Source organism: Sturnira hondurensis, unplaced genomic scaffold, assembly GCF_014824575.4.
Source record: "Sturnira hondurensis isolate 20B ecotype Veracruz unplaced genomic scaffold, ASM1482457v3 Scaffold0009244, whole genome shotgun sequence".
In the NCBI taxonomy this organism is placed as follows: domain Eukaryota; kingdom Metazoa; phylum Chordata; class Mammalia; order Chiroptera; family Phyllostomidae; genus Sturnira; species Sturnira hondurensis.
Genome location: NW_028081875.1, coordinates 530432 through 548643, shown reverse-complemented (window position 1 = coordinate 548643; position 18212 = coordinate 530432). Strand labels below are relative to the sequence as shown.

Here is an 18212-nt window from a genome sequence, read left to right as displayed (position 1 = left end):
TGTCCACTTACTTGGAATATTTGTTTCCAGCTTTTCACTTTTAGTCTGTGTAGGTCTTTTGTCCTGAGGTTGGTCTCTCGTAGGCAGCATATATTTGGGTTATAATTTCTTATCCATTCATCTACTATATGTCTTTTTGTTGAAGCATTTAATTCATTTAATTTTAAGGTTATTATTGATAAGTATTTATTCATCACCATTTTTTCTACCTGTGTTCCTCTCTCTTTCACTCTTTTTTTTAATTTAACTCTTGTTCAAGTACAGTTTTCACTCTTTTTATTTCTTTTCACAAAGCAGTCCTTTTAACATCTCTTGCAGAGCTGGTTTGGATGAGGTATATTCTCTGAGTTTTCTTTTGTCTGGGAAATTCTCTATTTGGCCTTCCATTTTAATTGAGAGCCTTGCTGGATAGAGTAGTCTTGGTTGTAGGCCTTTGGTTTTCATTACTTTGAATGTTTCTTGCCATTTACTTCTGGTTTGGAGCATTTCCATGGAGAAGTCAGGTGTTAGCCTTACTGGGGCTCCTTTGTAGCCTTTAAGATTCTCTCTTTGTCTTGGACTTTTGCCATTCTGATTATGATGTGTTTTGAAGTGGGCCCCTTTGGGGTCCTTTTGATTGGCACCCTCTCTGCTTCCTGGATTTATGTGACTTTTTCTCTCATCAAATTAGGAAAGTTTTCTGGCATTAATTTTTTAACAGGTTTTCTATCCCTTGCTCTTCTTCTTCTCCTTCTGGTACCCCCTATTATATGTTATATTATGTTTTTTGTTGTCTTGCAGTTCCCTTATCATCCTTCATTCTTTCTGAGTCTCTTTTCCTTTTCTCGCTCTTGCTGGGATTTCTTTCCTACCTTGTCCTCCAGCTCACTGATTCAGTTCACTGCTTCATCTAGCCTGCTTTTGATTCCTTCCACTGTGTTCTCAATTCAGAAAGTGTATTCTTCATTTCCTTTTGGCCATTGCTAATAGTTTCCCTTTCCTTTTTTATGTTGATATAGTTTGCAATATGTTTATTGTTGTTTCTATGTAATTTTTGGTAATTCTCAATGAGCTCATGAAACTTCCTTAAAGCAACTGATTTGAACCCAGTATCTGATAGTTGACTTGCCTCTATTTCATCTGAGGCTTCCTTCTCTCCTTTATTTTGGGGTTTCTTCCATTGTCTTCCCATTGTTTGTAAGACTCTTCTTGTTAGCCTCTGATTCTTAAATTGATCTGTTCTGATTCACTGAATTTGTGATGTCAACTTCTATGGTAGGAGACCTGTGAGTTTCAGTGGTGTATTCTCCTCGATCTCCTAAATTTGCTCCTCTTGGGATGCCACTTATGTTGGATCTGGATTTATTTGGGTTTTGATTGTTCTTGCAATATTTTTTGGTGGGGCCTTCCCTCTGTCTGGTTGACTGAGTGTCACTCTTCCCACCACGTCTTGCATTCTGTTGTGCAGGTGATGTCCAAAGAAAATCACAAAGCCCAGGGAAAAAAACTGCATATGCAAAAATATCTCCCCTCCCCCCAACAATCTCAGTATCTACAGCAAATGAACCAGTATTAATAAGGGCATGAAGAGATTAAGACTATTATTAAAAAAGAAGAGAAATAAACTATAGTGTAAATTATAGTGATTTATTATGCACAAACTTGCTGGAGAAAAAAATAAATGTTATAAAACTATGCAGGAAAGGAAATGTCACTAATTTGTCACTAATGTCACTAATTTGGATTTCATCTTGTTGATACCTTGTTGGTATTTAACAGTGTTTTTTTTCCCTTCTAGATCAACCTCTGGTGGTGTCAAATGTTGACCTTAAGCAGCCTCCTCTGAGACTGCCAGAGATCTGCTCTCTAATAGCTGTCTCCTTCTGTTGTTAATTAGTCACTTTGCACTCCAAAGTCTGGCATAAGCCCCACAGAGAGGGGAAGAATTTCTCCTGGGGTTGGGGCTTGTGTTTTCCCTCAGGCTGCTGTTGCTCAGAAGGGTGTGCTCAGCCTGAGCAGGATGGCGGCTGCAGTATGGGAGATGACTCAACACTGGGATCCCAGCTGCTGCTCTCTCAGTTCTCTCCCCCAGTCCTCTGTCCCCAGACTCTCCTCAAGCATTTCTAGTCCACTATGCCCCATCTTTGCTAGAGATTTACTTCTGTGGATGTCTCCCTTAGTTATTAATCTAGCCTCTCTGCATTCAGCTGTCAGACTTAAGCACCACAGACCAGGGACAGGGCTGTTGTTTCCCCTCAGGCTACTTCCACTCAGAGTTAAGTGGTCTGCCTGAGCAAGATGATTGCTTCAGTTTGAGGGATGATTATACATCAGGTTCCCTGTGGCTACTCTTTCTGCATTCTCCTCAAATCTTGCATTCCCAGTCCCTCCTCAGGTGTCTCCATCCCACTCTGCTCCTACCTTTGCTGTAACCCTGGGTAAGTGACAACAAATGGGAATTTGTGAACTGGCCCTTTAAACAATTCTTTTCATCCCCAACCATCCACATCTGGCAAAGAGCAACCCTTCTAGTTTTTTGCTCTCAGTTGTTATCTATATACATTTTGGGTTCTGGTGTTCTAGGCTGCATATCCCAGCTTAGGGTTTAGACTCCATTACTTTTAGGGGTGTTTAGCCTGCCACTTAATTATCTCTCTGGCACTGCCACCTTTGAAATTCCAGCCAGCCCTCTCGAGTCTCCACCACACTCCTTACCAGGCAGGTTGTGATGAAGCTGGTTATTCTGTCTGTCTGAAGTTGTAAGGCTTCTCTATTGCTATTTTTCAGTTGTTTGTTCTGGGTAGTTTCTTCCCAATTTAGTTGTAATTCCAGACTGGTCCCAGGAGGAGGTTAGTTTGGCTTCCACTCATATAAGGGTGCAGTCATAGGATATGCCCTCAGGTCATGTGTGTCAGATTACACAATCTCTCTGGAGGTGGCAGAGCTTTTGAGAGGGTCTAGCCCCAGTGTGTGTGTGTATGTGTGTTTGTGTTCAGGGAGTTCACAAATATAAATGTTTTCAATCAGACAGAAAATATTAAAAATACCCATAACTTCTTAATGTTCCACCTTTTTTGAATAGGTTGAAAAGCCAGCTTGTTGCTAGATGATAACTTTAAGTTGCAGGACCAGTTCCCATTTACATATAATGGAGGCAATGAGACCTCATGTTTAAGAGTGAGATGGCAAGATTTCACATACCTACTTTCATGACTTGTGAGCTCTGTTATCACGGGCAAGTTTTCGAACTTCTCTATGCCTCAGCTTCTTTGTCCATAATATGGAGATAGTATTGTCTGTTTCTCAATAAATAAATACTACTTTCATATTTGGTAAGTAGAAGTTCAACAAATTTTCCCCCATATTGCTTTAACATATGCATAAAGTAATATATCCAGCTGGTCTTCAGTTTAAAAAATAGTTGAACTCCACTATGTAAAACACTGTGTGAGGCACAGTAAAGATACATCTCTGCCCTCAAGTGCCTTACAGTCTCTTAGAAAATGTGGCATGTAGCCACTGAGACTTCATGTGAGTCCATTAAAAATTTTCTGAAAAAATAAGTCCCTATCAAAGACTCAGCTTCCTCCTGAGGAAATCAAACTATGGTTCTGGAGGAAGGAATGGGATATTTACTGAGCACCACTGTGTGCCTACCTCTTTTCCAGGTACCTAGGGCATATATGTATATCAGAAACCAAAAGACAAAAACTGCTGCTCTAATAGAGTTTACATGTATATAAATATACAGAATAAATAACTAATGATATTGTATGAGAGAAAACTATACACTGTATTAGAAGGTGACCAGTGTTTTGGGAAAAGGCGGGACAAACAAGGGTCATTGAAGGACTGAGGATAAGATACAATTTCATAATGCACTGTGATAGGACAGAATGGAAAATGGAAAGAATGGAAAATGTTGAAGAAAATTCAGGAGACATGGGACATAGTACCATATAAAAATTGTTTCCAGGATAAGAGTCAAGAGAATGGACAGGAGTCTATACTCACAATAATAATATAAGAAAATTACAACAAACTGAATAAAACAAAGGTTCTCCAGGTGAAGTTCCTAACCAGCAGCAACAGCTTCATTCAAAAACCTGTCAGAAATGCAAATTCTTGTGATCCTTCCCAGAAAAACTATATCATAAATTCTGAGCTGAGACCTAGCTGTCTGTATTTGAATAAGCCCTGCAGGGGACTCCAGGGGACCCCCAATGAGTGTTAAAAAACTACTAGAATGAAAAACCCTCCTGAGATGCATTTAGTGCAGACAGGATAGGGAAAAGTAACCATACCTATTCCACTAAAGTAAACCTCAGGACCCAAGAGAACAGGAAAATAATAAAATCATTCAGGGAGGAACAGAAAGGAAAAAGAAATCACTCATGAAATAAAACCAGTCATTTGACACTAGCTATTTCAGCATTAACAATGGCTGCAAGAAAACAAGGGTGCTGTATCCACAGAGCTCTGAGGAACAGTAGTTTACACCTCCAAAATCAATGTTTAGGTAAACTATCATTTGGTTGGGAAAAAAGGCATTTCAGTAATGCAAAGATGCAAAAAATCTATTTTTCCATGGCCGTCTCAGAAAAAGGCAAGAAACAAACAAACAAACAAACAACACAATTACTCAGTTTTAGTTCTGTTCCTATGAAAACTGAATCTAAGGTAATCAGGTAAAGATGAGAAGAGAATAATGTAAAATTCATGACATCTAAATAGTTGTTGACTGTAAAACTGAAAACAATTGAAAAAATAGGTAGAATTAAGGTGGGTGATTGTGATAGAAGTTGGGATAGTTTGAGAAGAAGAGATAAAGAAATAACAGGGTGCTGCAGTTTTTGTCTTTCTTTTTTTGGGAAAAGGGTATCACTAATGATGAACATTAGACATTCAGAGGAAGGCATAGGTTTATATAATTGGGGTAAAAAATAAAGTAATCCTTTGGAGAATACGAATAGTCTTTATAAAGTCTTGAAATACTAGAGGGAAAAAATAGAACAACGAACCTCAAGTTAAACCAATAATTGACAAGAAATTTAAAAATAGGAAGACCAAGAATACTTTAAAATAGACAAAAAGCCAGCACACAACTACTAGTACCTTTAGTAAATGTAAATAGATTAACGTCTACCATTTAAAAACAAAGTTTTTGATTAAATAAAAAATAAAATAGTAAAATTTGGCATCATTATTTATGAGAGGAACATAAAGATAAAAGAACACTGAAAATAAAAAAATAAAAATATCAATGTGAAAAGGGAACTGACTCTATGGGAGAACATATTTGCCAAAGATACATCAGATAAGGGTTTAATCTCCAAGATATATGTCATATATAAAGAATTCATATGACTCAACACCAGGAAGATGACCCAATTAAAAAATGACAAAGGGCCTGGATAGACACTTCTCCAAGGAGGACATAAAGATGGCCCAAAGGCATATGAAAAAATGCTCAACATCACTAGCCATCACAGAGATGCAAACTAAAACCACAATGAGATACTGCCTCACACCTGTCAGAATGGCTATCTCATTAATAAATTGATAAGCAACAAGAACTGATGAGGTTGCAGAAAGAAGGGAACACTAGTTCATTCATGATGGAAATGCAGACCGGTAAAGCCACTCTAAAAAACAGTATGGAATTTCCTCAAAAAACTAAAAATGGAGTTGCCTTTTGACCCAGTGATTCCATTGCTGCAGATATACTCTAAGAAGTCTGAAACACCAGTTCAAAAGAACTCATGCACCCCTATGTTCATACTAGCACTATTTACAATAGCCATGTGTTGGAAACTGCCTAAGTGTCCGTCTATAGATGAATGGATGAAAAAACTGTGGTATATTTATACAATAGAATACTACACAGCAGAAGAAGGAATTCCTACCTTTTTGCTTCAAATGGATGGAACTGGAGACTATTATGCTGAGTGAAATAAGCCAGTTGATGAAAGACAAATACCATACAACCTCACTTGTAAGAGGAATCTAATGAATAAATCAAACTAACAAGCAAAATGGAACCACAAGCATGGAAGCATGGAACAGATTGAAAGCTGCCAGAGGGGCAGTGGGTGGGGGGAATGGCGGAAAGAAGGGGAAGGGACTAGTCAAAGAACATGTATGAATGACCTATGGCTATGGACAATAGTGAGGGGGTTGACTGTGGGAGTTATGGGGTAGACTGGGTGGAGTAGGGCAAAGGGAGAAAAATTGGAACAACTGAAATAGAACAAAGGAGAAAAAGAAGTTAAAAAAAAGAAAGTTGATTGCCAAAAATTCTGAAAAAAAAGTAGTACTCATCACATGCAACAGATTAATCAGGCATATCAGTTTTAATAGTTAGACAAACTGTAATTTGAGATGAAAATGTTCATAATATTATAATTCTTATTGGTAAATGAAGCAACCTGTCAAATAAATATCAATCACCTAACCATGCAGCTTTAAGTAGAAGACAAGACTGATAGAAACATAACGAGAAGTAACAAAGTCACATTCTATGAGGGATGATAACATGGACAAAGACAATGGACAGGTCTGATGTGACTGATGTGCAAAACCTGCACCCAACATACCCATTGTGACCTTGAGTATAGGGCTGATATACAGACATTATATGCTTGAGAGGGGAGTTGATGGTTTTGAAAATGAAGTGAAACATTTAGTTTGGGACATAATCTTTTGGCAGAAAGAGAGACCCTGAAAAAAGGTAAAAGGCACAATTATTTTCTTCTACTTCACCAGTTTCATTATTTTCATGTGGTATTTGAACATATAAGGAGCTCAAGAGAGCAGAAATCATCAAACCAGCTTAAGGCTTTATCATATAAATTATATGGACAAGTGAAAAAAGTGTGAAGTGGAAAAGATAAACTGTTTTGCAGGAAAGGGTGACAAGAATACAATGTAAAGGCTATTTGCTCCTCAGCCAAGATTAGCAGAAATACAGTTTTGCTGTTCTGCAAGTGTTGACCAGGAAGTTACAGAGGGAATGAAGGCAAATAGCCCTTAATCGTCTCAAACTAAGAGAGAACATGTGTGAATGGTGACCCAATGTCTTTACCACATCTAGGTTATCCCCTGCCCCCTCCTCTCTCCCTCTCTCTCTCTCTCTCTGATTCTCTCTCCTCCCCACCTTTTCTGTTTTTCATATATTAATTATTTTTTCATGGAGAACATATATATTTTAATTATAGTTAACATTCAATATCATTCTGTATTAGTTTCAGGTGTACATCACAGTGGTTAGAATCCAGGGGTGTCAAACTTATTTTCACTGGGGGGCCACACCAGCCTTGAGGTTGCCTTCAAAGGGCCAAATGTAACTTTAGGACATGTATAAATGTCCTACATTTATAGGGCTCCTTATAAATTTAGGATTCCTTAACAGTTAAGTGAAAGCTCAGTGCTGCTGCAGGGTAGAAACAAGGTGCCGGGCTAGATAAAACAAGGTGGAGGGCTGGATTCAGTCCATGGGCCTTGTGTTTACCACCTGTGAGTTAGACAATCCCTTCTTTCTTTCCTTCCTTTTTTCCTTCCTTCCTTCCTTCCTCCCTCCCTCCTCCCTCCCTCCCTCCCTTCCTTTCTTCCTTTCTTCCTTCTTTCCCTCACTCCCTTATTCCACAGAGTTGAATTCTATGGACCAATTTCAACCACAAGAGTACTACAACATCCAAGTCAATGACGACAAACTTCAAATTAAAACCCAATAAATGGTTTTCAGTGCAGGGCAACAGCTGTGGTGAATTCTGGCTGTGGGCACCTGGAGTCTCAGGGAGGGCATGTATATGTGGCCCTGTGAAGAGCATTCTGTTAAGTCAGATAGATTCCTAGATAGTAATTACTGGTCTCATGGAGTATCCTAGACCTTTCACTTTCTTTGCCTCTTTTTTTAACCATTCATCTGTCCTTTTTTTTCTAAGAAGGATGAGCCAGAAGGTATAAAGAAGTTGAAAACTGTTCTTTTTTTAAACAGCTGTAATACCAAAATATAATGCAGAAAGAAGCAAATTGAATCAACAAGAGAAGTGACCATTAAAATTTGGCATTTTTGTTCATGGAGTTTTCCTAAGACAGAAAACACTGGCCTCAGGTTTTTCAATGTGAAACAGAAGAATGTTAAAAATGTGTGTGTGCTTGTTGGTTGGTTGTGTTTGTGTATACATTACATATTTGTGGATGCTTTTTTGTGTTTGTGTGTTTGTGATGCACATGTGGAGGTGTGTGTGTTGGGGGCTAGGCATAGTTGTTCATACAAAGATAAAATTTCTAAATGTATTTTGTTAGTGACTAGACTACTTAAAAGATAGCTTTATTTAACCCTGAGTAAGGACTGTTTATCCCAAGTGTCCTGTCCATTAGCATAGCAGCAGAGCACTTGATCCTGCCTAAGCCCTGTTCTTGCCAGCACACAATCTGCAAAGCAGGTGGAATTGGAATTGACTAACATCTGCTGCCCCAACTTCCACTCACAATGAAATTTATGTAGCCAAATAATGAACAATCTGGTCAACCCATCCAACTAATTAAATAAACTGAAAACACTTTGCCTATAAAGTAATGATGATGCTCCTACAATAATAAGAGAATTGTGTTTTTCATCGTTCCGGTCATACATGTTTAATCCTGCACAAGGTGTCACCCATGCAATTAAAATGATTCAGGGAATCAAATAGTGAGGGTGGGGGCACCAAGGAGGGGACTCTGAATTCAAAGGCAAAATTTGAAAGCGTTCAATAAGATCTGGGTCTCAACTGCTGGGACACTGGTCACACTGCATCCCAGTCCCTCTGTATGTCCATGTTCCTGAGGGCAGAGTGCTGAGGGACAACACAGGCAGGAGGACACTACCTTGCACCCACTTAGTGCTCTGAGGTTATTGCTGCCTCTGGTAGGTGAAGAGGCAGAAATGAGGCAATCAAGTTACCTTCTTTTAGCAATTCCATGGAAAGGAAAATGGATACATTTAATAATCATTCATGCAAGTCTGCCATGTATTTTGAGTTGTTATAAAATATATTATAATAAGTTGATAACAAATATATTTCAGATTTATTAAAATAGGTGTGTAACACAAAGCACAAGAAAATAACAAAACTGACACTTCTTGAGGCTGACCCAAGGTAACACACAGTTTTTCTGTGTTCTGAGGATCAGTGCTGTGTTCAAGACTGCCCTCCTCTCAACCTGGAAAAACACTTATGCCTAGGATGAAAATAAACCCCATGTTAAAATACCTTGATTCCAGAATTAGTAGAACAAATCTGAAATACACAACATTTAAAAATACTTAAATTCTCATTTAACGTGCATACAAATATTAATAACTGCATCTAATATGAGAGTTTGCATACTATATAATTCAAGCTTAAGCCAAATATGCAAAAAAGAACTTCAGCTCAGTGTAACAGGAAAAAATCTATTGAAAGAAAACACTTGCCACCATATAGATAAAAAGAACAATTCAGGAAAAGAATTCTAGAGTTTCCTCCTAAAATTGATGGGCATTAACTCTAAGAACAAACCAAAACACAATTTATTTCTTATAAAAGTTAGTTCCTGGAATCTGTAGTGGAATAAGCTATCCGTTGTTGTGTAATGGGGAATTTTGATTATCATCGTTTTATTTTGAGTGACTCCACAAACCACACAGATTTAAGCAGTGGGTTTTGCAGCCAGATAGGAACAGAGGTTTTCAGGGCTCATATATCAGATTACAAAACTGAACCTATTGTTTAAAATGATGGAAATATGTAGAGCCATTACATGATTTGTAGCTGCTAGAATGAAATGTTTTCCTGTTTTCCTGATCTAGACAATGGAGAAGCTCAGAAGAAAAACAATACAAAAAGGGTTTCCTATATTTGTTTTAAAAACCTGCATTATTTTGAAATTAGTACATTTTTTGTCAAATCTCATCTCTCCTCTCTTAGTTTTCACAAAAATATTTATAGAAAAGAAATTTGGAATAAAAGTAACTAATGATGAAATTCATATTCTTCAAAGATTGCTCTCTGCTAAGAGTCCATTGCAATATACTCTAACAATTGCTTATGATTAGAACATGAAAGAGAATAGCAATACACACATGTGTGTTTAAGAGAAAAGTAATTCATTTCCTACTCAGTTCCTACTTCATGATGTACATGAGCGTGTATTACATGCTTAACTTTTTATTCTACTAGTTTGCCTAATCATGGGAACATGTGAGGAGGAGCCTTTGCCAAGGGCTGTTAGGCTACCACTGAAAAACACTTAGGGCTAGACATGGCCTGGCAAAGCCTGGCTGTGACTGCACACCAGAGTCCTCCTATCTTCAATCCATAAACTGCTTAATTCACCCACTTAATTCTTCTGGGAAAACACCATGTGCATGTGTAGTATCATGATGTCACCACTATAATGATCAAGCTGCCCTTGATGCCTGTTTGTTCCTTGAGGCCACACTGTTCCACAGTGGTAGGTTATTGTAAAAAGATGCTCACCGAGTTCACCACTCCCTAGACATTTTTGGATAGTTGCCCCACCCTTGGTTTTCTCCATTCCTCAGATTTCCTAGGGAGAATTACCTCCTGCATTAGACCTCTCCAAGTAATAAGGAAGAAAAGAGCAATGATTGTCTCTAAAAATCAGAAATGGGCCAAGTGGGCTGCATGTTTAAAGGTGTCCTCCCCTATAAATTATCTGCCTTGGGAGGTGAAGGGTAGGAATAAGTGAGTTTGTCCCAAACATGATTTCCAAAAGCTCCCTACAATGATTGAACTATGGGAAATACTATTTGGACAAAAGTGTCCATTACCTTTGAGATTGTTATGGAGTAGAACCTTCTCCCTCTCCCCATTGACTCCCTTGTGTGCTGCTTGGCAGGTCAGGGGCAGCACAGCACCTAGTCTGTCCCTACCCAGGGACATGGTTGGAGGGGTCTGCACATGGCAGAGCTAACTCTCCACATGCTGATTTCCACCCATTTCTCTGGCTGTGTCACAGCCAAGCTACTTGGGGCCCCTGTGAATAAATGGGCAGTTTGCCAATGGCCATGTAGCTGATAGGCAGTTATTCATCCCTTGTTATGGCCCTGAACTCCCCAATACAAGAGTTTGAGTGTCAGACAGAATTATAGCAGTATTGAATGGGAGAAAAAAAGCATGTGTTTGAAGCCAGTGGTTTCATCAGATAATCTGCCTGAGGTCATACAGGTGAAGGATCTTGGCCACAGGTGGGCAGTGGCATGAGATCAGAAGAACTCACTGGCCTTTGGAGGGCCAACTCTGCTGGAGCAGATTTTGAGAAGCTGCTATTTATCGAGCCAGTTATTCCCTTGTGGGTCCCACAGTGGGGATCTGTGTGGTCTCCCTGGTATAGGGGGTTAAGCGGCCTATTGCTACCACAGAAAAATTTAAACACAGACCAGAAAATGAGGCAGGGCTATAGAAGAATCAAACACTGTGAAATGGCTTTAATAACCTAAGCCAATTTGAGACCCACAGGATCACAGAGGACTTAGGCAAAGCCAAAAGTAGAAATGTCTCCGTTACAAAAAAGTGAAAAGAAAACTGTAAAGATCTAAGGGTAAAACTGTTGAATTTGCATTTCTTTCACGTAAGTACAGATACTGGTCAGCAACACTTTTGGCCAAATATTTAAAATCACCTAAATGGTCCAGAGAGAAGAGGGGAGAGAATCATAGGGGAAAAGGGGAGGGACTCACATGAATAAGTATAAAAGACACATGGGTGATAATTAAGGTGGGAGGCGAAAATGGGAGGGTGGTAGGGAGCACTGGGGGGGGCAGGGCAGGGGATATAAAACAGAAAACTGTACTGAATAAGAATTAAATAAAAATATATAAATAAATAAATAAATCACCTGAATGGCCAAACAGTTGGTTCCCATACAACACACTGCCAAGGGTCCATCCTATGGCCAATGGACACAGCTTTTGTGTCCTTAAGTATTAAACACCACTTATTCCAAGTGAAAACTGACTTTAAAAAGCAGAAATTCCAAACCCCAGAGCCTTCATCTTTCCTTTTACACTCCCCTGCAGTTTCCCATTTTCTTAAAAAAATAATAAACTGTAGCATCTAGATTTCAAAATTGGCCAAAAAATAATGCACTTAACTCTGAAGGCTGGCTGTGTACCTGCCACTACTCACACCCACAGTGTTGAACTCTGGGACAGTTGCATTTCTAAGGCAAAACCAGAAACAATAGGGCACAGGTGGCAAACACAAGGCCCGTGGACCGAATCCAGCCCTCCACCTTGTTTTATCCCCCTCTCCTGCACCTTGTTTCTACTTGGTTACATTTATACTGTCCTAAAATTACATTCAGCCCTTTCAAGGCAACTGCAAGGCTGACGTGGCCCCTGGTGAAAGTGAGTTTGACACCCCAGCAATAGGGTATCCACTTTCTGAGAGACAGTTTGGGGTCTCTAGAAGGAAAAACCTTTTTGTCTGCAAGGTGGCAGGAGAAAGTCACCAAGCCATCAAAGGCCTTGCAATATCACTCTGGCAGTTCTAACAATTTTGACCATACCACCTCCTTTCTGTCTACACAGGCAGAACCTCACATTACTGACCACATCATGAGGGGAAATCTTTGCAAATGAGCCCTTAAAAATGAAGATATAAATAAAAGTTGTTTTGAGCAGTTTTTGTAGTTGTGAAAGATTTTGGTTATTCTCTCTTTCTCTTTCTTTTTCTTCTTTTAAAAATTGTTATTCAAGTATAGTTGTCTCCATTTTTCCCCACCACTCCCCTCAACCCCAGCCATCTCCACCTTCCACCCTTGATCCTACCCTCCTTTGGCTTTGTCCATGTGTCCTTCATACATGTTCCTTGACAACCTTTCCCCCTTCTCCCACCCCATTTTCCTCTCCCACCTTCTCTCTGGTTACTGTCAGTTTGTTCTTAATTTCAATGTCTCTGGTTATATTTTGTTTGCTTGTTTGTTTTGTTAATTTAGGTTCCACTCATAGGTGAGATCATATGGTATTTGTCTTTCACCACCTGGCTTATTTCACTTAGCATAATGCTCTCCAGTTCCATCCATTCTCTGGCAAAGGGTAGGAGCTTCTTCTCTCTTTCTGCTGTATAGTATTCCATCATGTACATGCACTACAGTTTTTTGATCAATTCATTTACTGATGAGCACTTAGGTTGCTTCCAGAACTTGGCTATTATAAATGGTGCTGCTGTGGACACTGGAGTGTATAGGCTCTTTTGAATTGGTGTTTCGGGATTATTAGCGTATAGTCCTAACAGTGGAATGGCTGGGTCAAAAGGCAGTTTCATTTTTAGTTTTGTCAGGAAATTCCACACTGTTTTCCACAGTGGCTGCACCAGTCTGCATTCCTACAAACAGTGTACTAGGGTTCCCTTTTCTCTACAACCTTGCCAACTCTTGTTTTTTGTTGACTTGGTTATGATGGCCATTCTGACAACTGTGAAGCATTATCTCCTTGTGGTTTTCATTTGCATCTCTCTGATGGCTAGTGATGCTGAGAATCTTTTCATATGTCTTTGGAACCTCTGTAAATTATAGATTCAATGCAATCTCTATTAAAATAACAATGACATTTTATCATTATAGAACAGACATTTCAAAAATTATTATGAAACAATAAACAAAGCCAAAGAGCTGCAGCAATTTTGAGAAAGAACGAAGTAGGAGGGATCACCATACCTGACATCAAACTATATTACAAGGCCACAGTAATAAAAATAGTTTGGTACTGGTATAAAAATAGACAACTAGATCAATGGAACATAATAGGGAGCCCCAAACTAAACCTGAGTCTCTATGGTCAATTAATATTTGATAAATGGTGCAACAGCATAAAATGGAATAAAAATAGCCTCTTCAACAAATGGTGTTGGGAGATCTGGACAGCTACATGCAAAAAAATGAAACTTGATCACCAACTTACACCATACACAAAAATGAACTCAAGATGGATACAAGACTTCACTATAACTCAGGACACATAAAAGTCCTAAAGGAGAACATAGACAGGAAAATCTCAGATATTCCATGTAGCAATATTTTTACTGATATATCCCTTACAGCAAGGGACATAATGGAAAGAATAAACAAATGGAATCTCATCAAAATAAAAAAAAACTTTTGCACAGCTAAATAAAACATCAGCAAATTGAAAATGAAACCAATGGTATGGGAAAAGTATATTTGCTCTTGACACCTCAGACAGGGGTTTGATCTCCAAAATATACAAAGAACTCACAGGACTCCACTCCAGGAAGACAAACAAACCGATAAAAAAATGGACAAAGGATCTGAAAAGATACTTCTCTCTTTCTCTTTTCATTCCAACTCCACCCATCTTTATAGGGAAAAGAGAGAAAGGAGGCATAAGTTTCTGCAGAAGCACTGGGACAATTATCTGGCCTGACTCGTCCCTGACTTTCTTGTGTGCTATAGTCACAAGTCGGAATCAGGTTGTCAGGATGCAATGTTAACTATGAACTGTGCTAAAAAGCTTTATGATGACAGTTTTCAGAACTCAGCAAGTCATTTCACTCACCAACCTTTAGAAGCAATCAGAATGAGAGACATTCTAGTATACCCTCCCTTTATAGCCAAATCACTCAGATCCAGAGCTGCCTGAGGTGAAGGCAGGGTAGTCTGCTGAGGGGGCAATGTTCAGGCTTAGAGGAAAGTTATCTTTGGCTTTTTCCTTATGAGTCTTTATCTCATCAGTATTTAAGTCTGTGTTAGCATCAGAACATTTACATGAATACAGATTCAAGTATTTGTGAAAAAAACCTGGCTTCTTTCTTCAGCACTTTAGATTATTTCTTTCAAAATTATTTTAACTCTCTTCATATAACTTTTAACACATTTTTTCAGGCTTCACTGGCAAATAAAACCAATACAATTATAAACCTAAAAATGGGAAATGTGATTTCCAAAGTCCCTGACTCCTTGCTAACTACGCAATTAGGTATATTTCTGGTCACTGTAGAAGATTTCAACAACACCAAGTTCAGAGGACTTGTGATGAGAAAAATGAATAAATGTAAATGCAAAGATACGTTTTCAGTTTTAAGTATGTTTCCTTTGAAAAACAAACAAAAAAGCTTTTTATATAATTAAACAGTAATTGACTTAGTCTCCATTATACTAAAGGGAAAAATATTTCAGTCCTGATTAACATTATCAGACCCCTTTTCTTTTTAGATGAATGCAGTGAGCAGAAAAGTAGCTCAAGGGAAACCCATTAGCACCTGACTTATAGTTCAGGATCAGTGCAAAAAAATGAAAGTAGTCATATTTGAGTTTAAAAAAGAAGAGTGAGTACAAATTGTTAATATTCAGAAATTCCCAAAATGACACCGTGATTCATCAATTCCACTTCAAGAAAATCATACAAATTTAGAATATACCTGTACATTCCAAGTTACCAGGTTTTTACAGAGAAAATTTACAATTGTTTTCTCAGATTCCAATCCAGGCTTTCATAAGGTTGCAGGTTCTGCCTTTTGAGAAGGGCTCTAAGCTCTGAGGATGGTGGCAGCAGACTGACAGTGTCTTTGGGACCACCTCATCTTCAGCAGTCTGTTCCAGCTGTTGGGCTATAGAAAACAGAAGATGACAGCATTGGGAGCTGCTGCACCTTGCCATGCATATCTATACCCTGAGGAAGGCCCATGTACACCCCAGCTACAAGTAGGGCAACTGTTCTTAGACATTTCCAGCATGCCTCTAGGTTGGCGGCAGGGTTAAGTTTATCATCTGACATGGACAGACACTACCCCTGCCCTCTGCCTGTTTGCATGGGAGTCTTTGCCCACCCACCTCTCTATGTTTACCCCCTCATGCCCCAGGGCAACCTGTCTCCTTTACCTGTACTGGTTTTCCATAGCTCTCCTTTCAGCTTGATCTGGAATCCAGGAGTAGCTGTCTGCTGCACTCTGGGGCTTTTTCTCCTTTTCCTCCCTCTTGGCTCTCCACTTGCAGTAGACCAGCAGCCCTAGGGCTAAAGCCAGCAACAGTAGGATGGCCACCACAGTGCCCAGGATATAGAACAAAAGTAGCTTTTGCCCGTTGGTGCCATCATCCCTTTGTTTTACCATGAAATTCCCTCCTGTAGGCTCCTCAATGTCTGTGGTGACCGTGGGGTGATGGTTGCTTGGCTCCATCCAGATGCCAGGGGACCCATTGGTAGCTGGAGTTTGGAGTGACATTGGAGTGATGGGGACCCCTACCAAGGGTCTTCTCATGGTAGGTGCCACATTGGAGGTATCCTCAAGGTGCTCACTTGGACTTGATGTGAGAGAAAGCATGGTCCTTCCCTCTCTATCTCCTGTCTTCTGCCCATGGGAAGGCTCCACAGATGTTCCCAGGGATGTGGGGCTTGTGATACAGGAGATCCCATCAGGGGCCAGCTCCCTGTCTGGCAAACAGCCACAGCGGAAAGACCCTTGCGTGTTGAAGCATAAGCTGTCACAGATACTGCCCTCTGGGCCCTCACACTCATCTACATCCTGGCATTGGGTTCCATCCTTCCCTGTCAAGACATAGCCATCCTTACAGGAGCAGTAGAAGGAGCCATCTGTGTTGGTGCAGCCATGGGCACAGGGTGAGTGGCCGGGAGCACACTCGTCCACATCCTGACAGGCTCCCTTTTCAGGGCTTCCAGGCTCGTAACCTACCCAGCACTCACAGTGGAAGCCCCCAGGAGTGTTGACACACTCCTGGGTGCAGGGGAAGTCCTGGCACTCATCCATGTCTACACAATTCCGTTGAGTCAAGTCCAGCTGGTAGCCTTGGGGACAGAGACATGTGTAGTTTTTCTCAAGAGGTCCAGGGATGCATGTGGCCAACCCTTTGCATGGGCTGGAGCTACAAGGGTTCCGAGAGGTACAGGTCACCAGGTCATCCAGCAGCCGGAACCCCGGATGGCAGCCACAGCGAAAAGAGCCATCCCCCCCTTCAAAGCAGTCTTGATGGCAGCCTCCATTATTAAAGTTGCAGCCAAACTCAGAGCTGACACAGAGGGGTCCTGAGCTGTCCCAGTCAAATACACCAGTGGTCTTCTCATTGCACAGGAAGAAATGCTGCCTACTCTTATCCCCATCCCCACAGACCACATGGGCCACAGAGGCAAAGGGCACAGCCTCCAAGGAGGAGCTGGTGGCCTGGAAGGGAGTAGTATAGTTCACTTGTCCTGGTCCCCCCAGGGACAGGGGCTGGCACATGCCTTTGAAGCTGAACTTGCACACAAAGCCCTCAATGCGGATTCCAGGAGAGCCTGGGCTTCCACAGGGGCCCTCAGACCACTTGAGGAGGTGGCTGGTGAGGGACAAGTGGGACAGATCCACCATCAGAGACACACAGCGCTTGGAGATGCAAGAGCTCTTGACCTCCTTGTGCCAGTTGGAATAAGATGTTTCCTCTCCACCACCCACCCAACTGAAACCCTTCAGAGGCAGGCTAGGATCCAAGCACTTCCTCTTCTCCCGCTGGAGTCCTATCCAAAACTTGCCTTTCTGGGTTTCCAGGGGCACCCCGGCCTCTAGGAGCTGGGCTAGAGCTCTTTGAATGTGCCGGGCCTCCTTCTCAGACCTCACCGTGGCCAGGTTGCCCCCATTCTTGCTGCAGTGAACCTGGGCCTCATCTGCACTCAGCTTGCCCCAGTGGGCTGAGTAGCAGGCAGTTCCCGCACATACCACGGCCTGTTCCTCAGCACCAGCCCCCATCCAAGGCGGGCTCAGGAGCAGCAGCAGCAGCAGCAGTAGCAGCAGCAGCAGTAGACTGGTGGAGGTGCCCATCTCAGCCTCCGTTTTGGCCCTCAGCAGGAGGCTAGAAACCTGAGAGTGACAGCAGCTGCCACGGCTGAGTTCAGAGGGGAGTGGAGGGTTCAGACACTGACACTCTGGCACAGAGGACGCAAAGGCTGTGGGCTTTTCAAGTCTCCCTGACCCAAGGCGCATCCTGTGCGGTTGTATTTCTTATTTCTCGCCGGATACTGGGACTTCCTGCAGTGAATAGTTTTCTGACTCCTGTTGCCTTCATCACGGTTTTATTGTTCACAAAAGGAGCCAGGCCGCTTTGCTGGGTCACTGGCTAAGCACTGGGAAAATGTGGCCACATTGGGAGAAAACTGTTACAGCCCTGGTATACCAGCCGCTTTATTTCAGTTCCATTCTCTCCCATCTGTACGAGGAGCTTAAATAGCATGCTACGGA

The 18212-nt window shown here is 41.0% G+C and overlaps 1 protein-coding gene and 1 long non-coding RNA gene across 2 annotated transcripts; both read right to left on the bottom strand.

Annotated features, from left to right (window-relative positions):
* Positions 1-9917: 9917 nt before the first annotated feature.
* On the bottom strand, positions 9918-12272 carry LOC118994363 (uncharacterized). Its single transcript, XR_005068029.1, has 2 exons — positions 11866-12272; positions 9918-11649 (listed from the first exon to the last, which is right to left on the bottom strand). It is a non-coding gene; the product is annotated as an uncharacterized LOC118994363 (long non-coding RNA).
* A 3073-nt stretch (positions 12273-15345) lies between these two features.
* Positions 15346-17902, bottom strand: CD93 (CD93 molecule). The gene is made up of 2 exons (XM_037057007.1): positions 15868-17902; positions 15346-15596 (listed from the first exon to the last, which is right to left on the bottom strand). Exons 1-2 carry the CDS (start codon positions 17793-17795, stop codon positions 15572-15574), a joined length of 1953 nt encoding a protein of 650 aa, XP_036912902.1. The 5' UTR covers positions 17796-17902; the 3' UTR covers positions 15346-15571.
* Positions 17903-18212: the final 310 nt, after the last annotated feature.

Bases quoted from the DNA above. Each gene is read 5' to 3' on its own strand.
- CD93 (XM_037057007.1), bottom strand. From the start codon at position 17,795: ATGGGCACCTCCACCAGTCTACTGCTGCTGCTGCTACTGCTGCTGCTG. The intron at 15,597-15,867 runs GTAAAGGAGACA...TGTTTTCTATAG, and splicing joins GCTATGGAAAACCAGTACAG to CCCAACAGCTGGAACAGACT.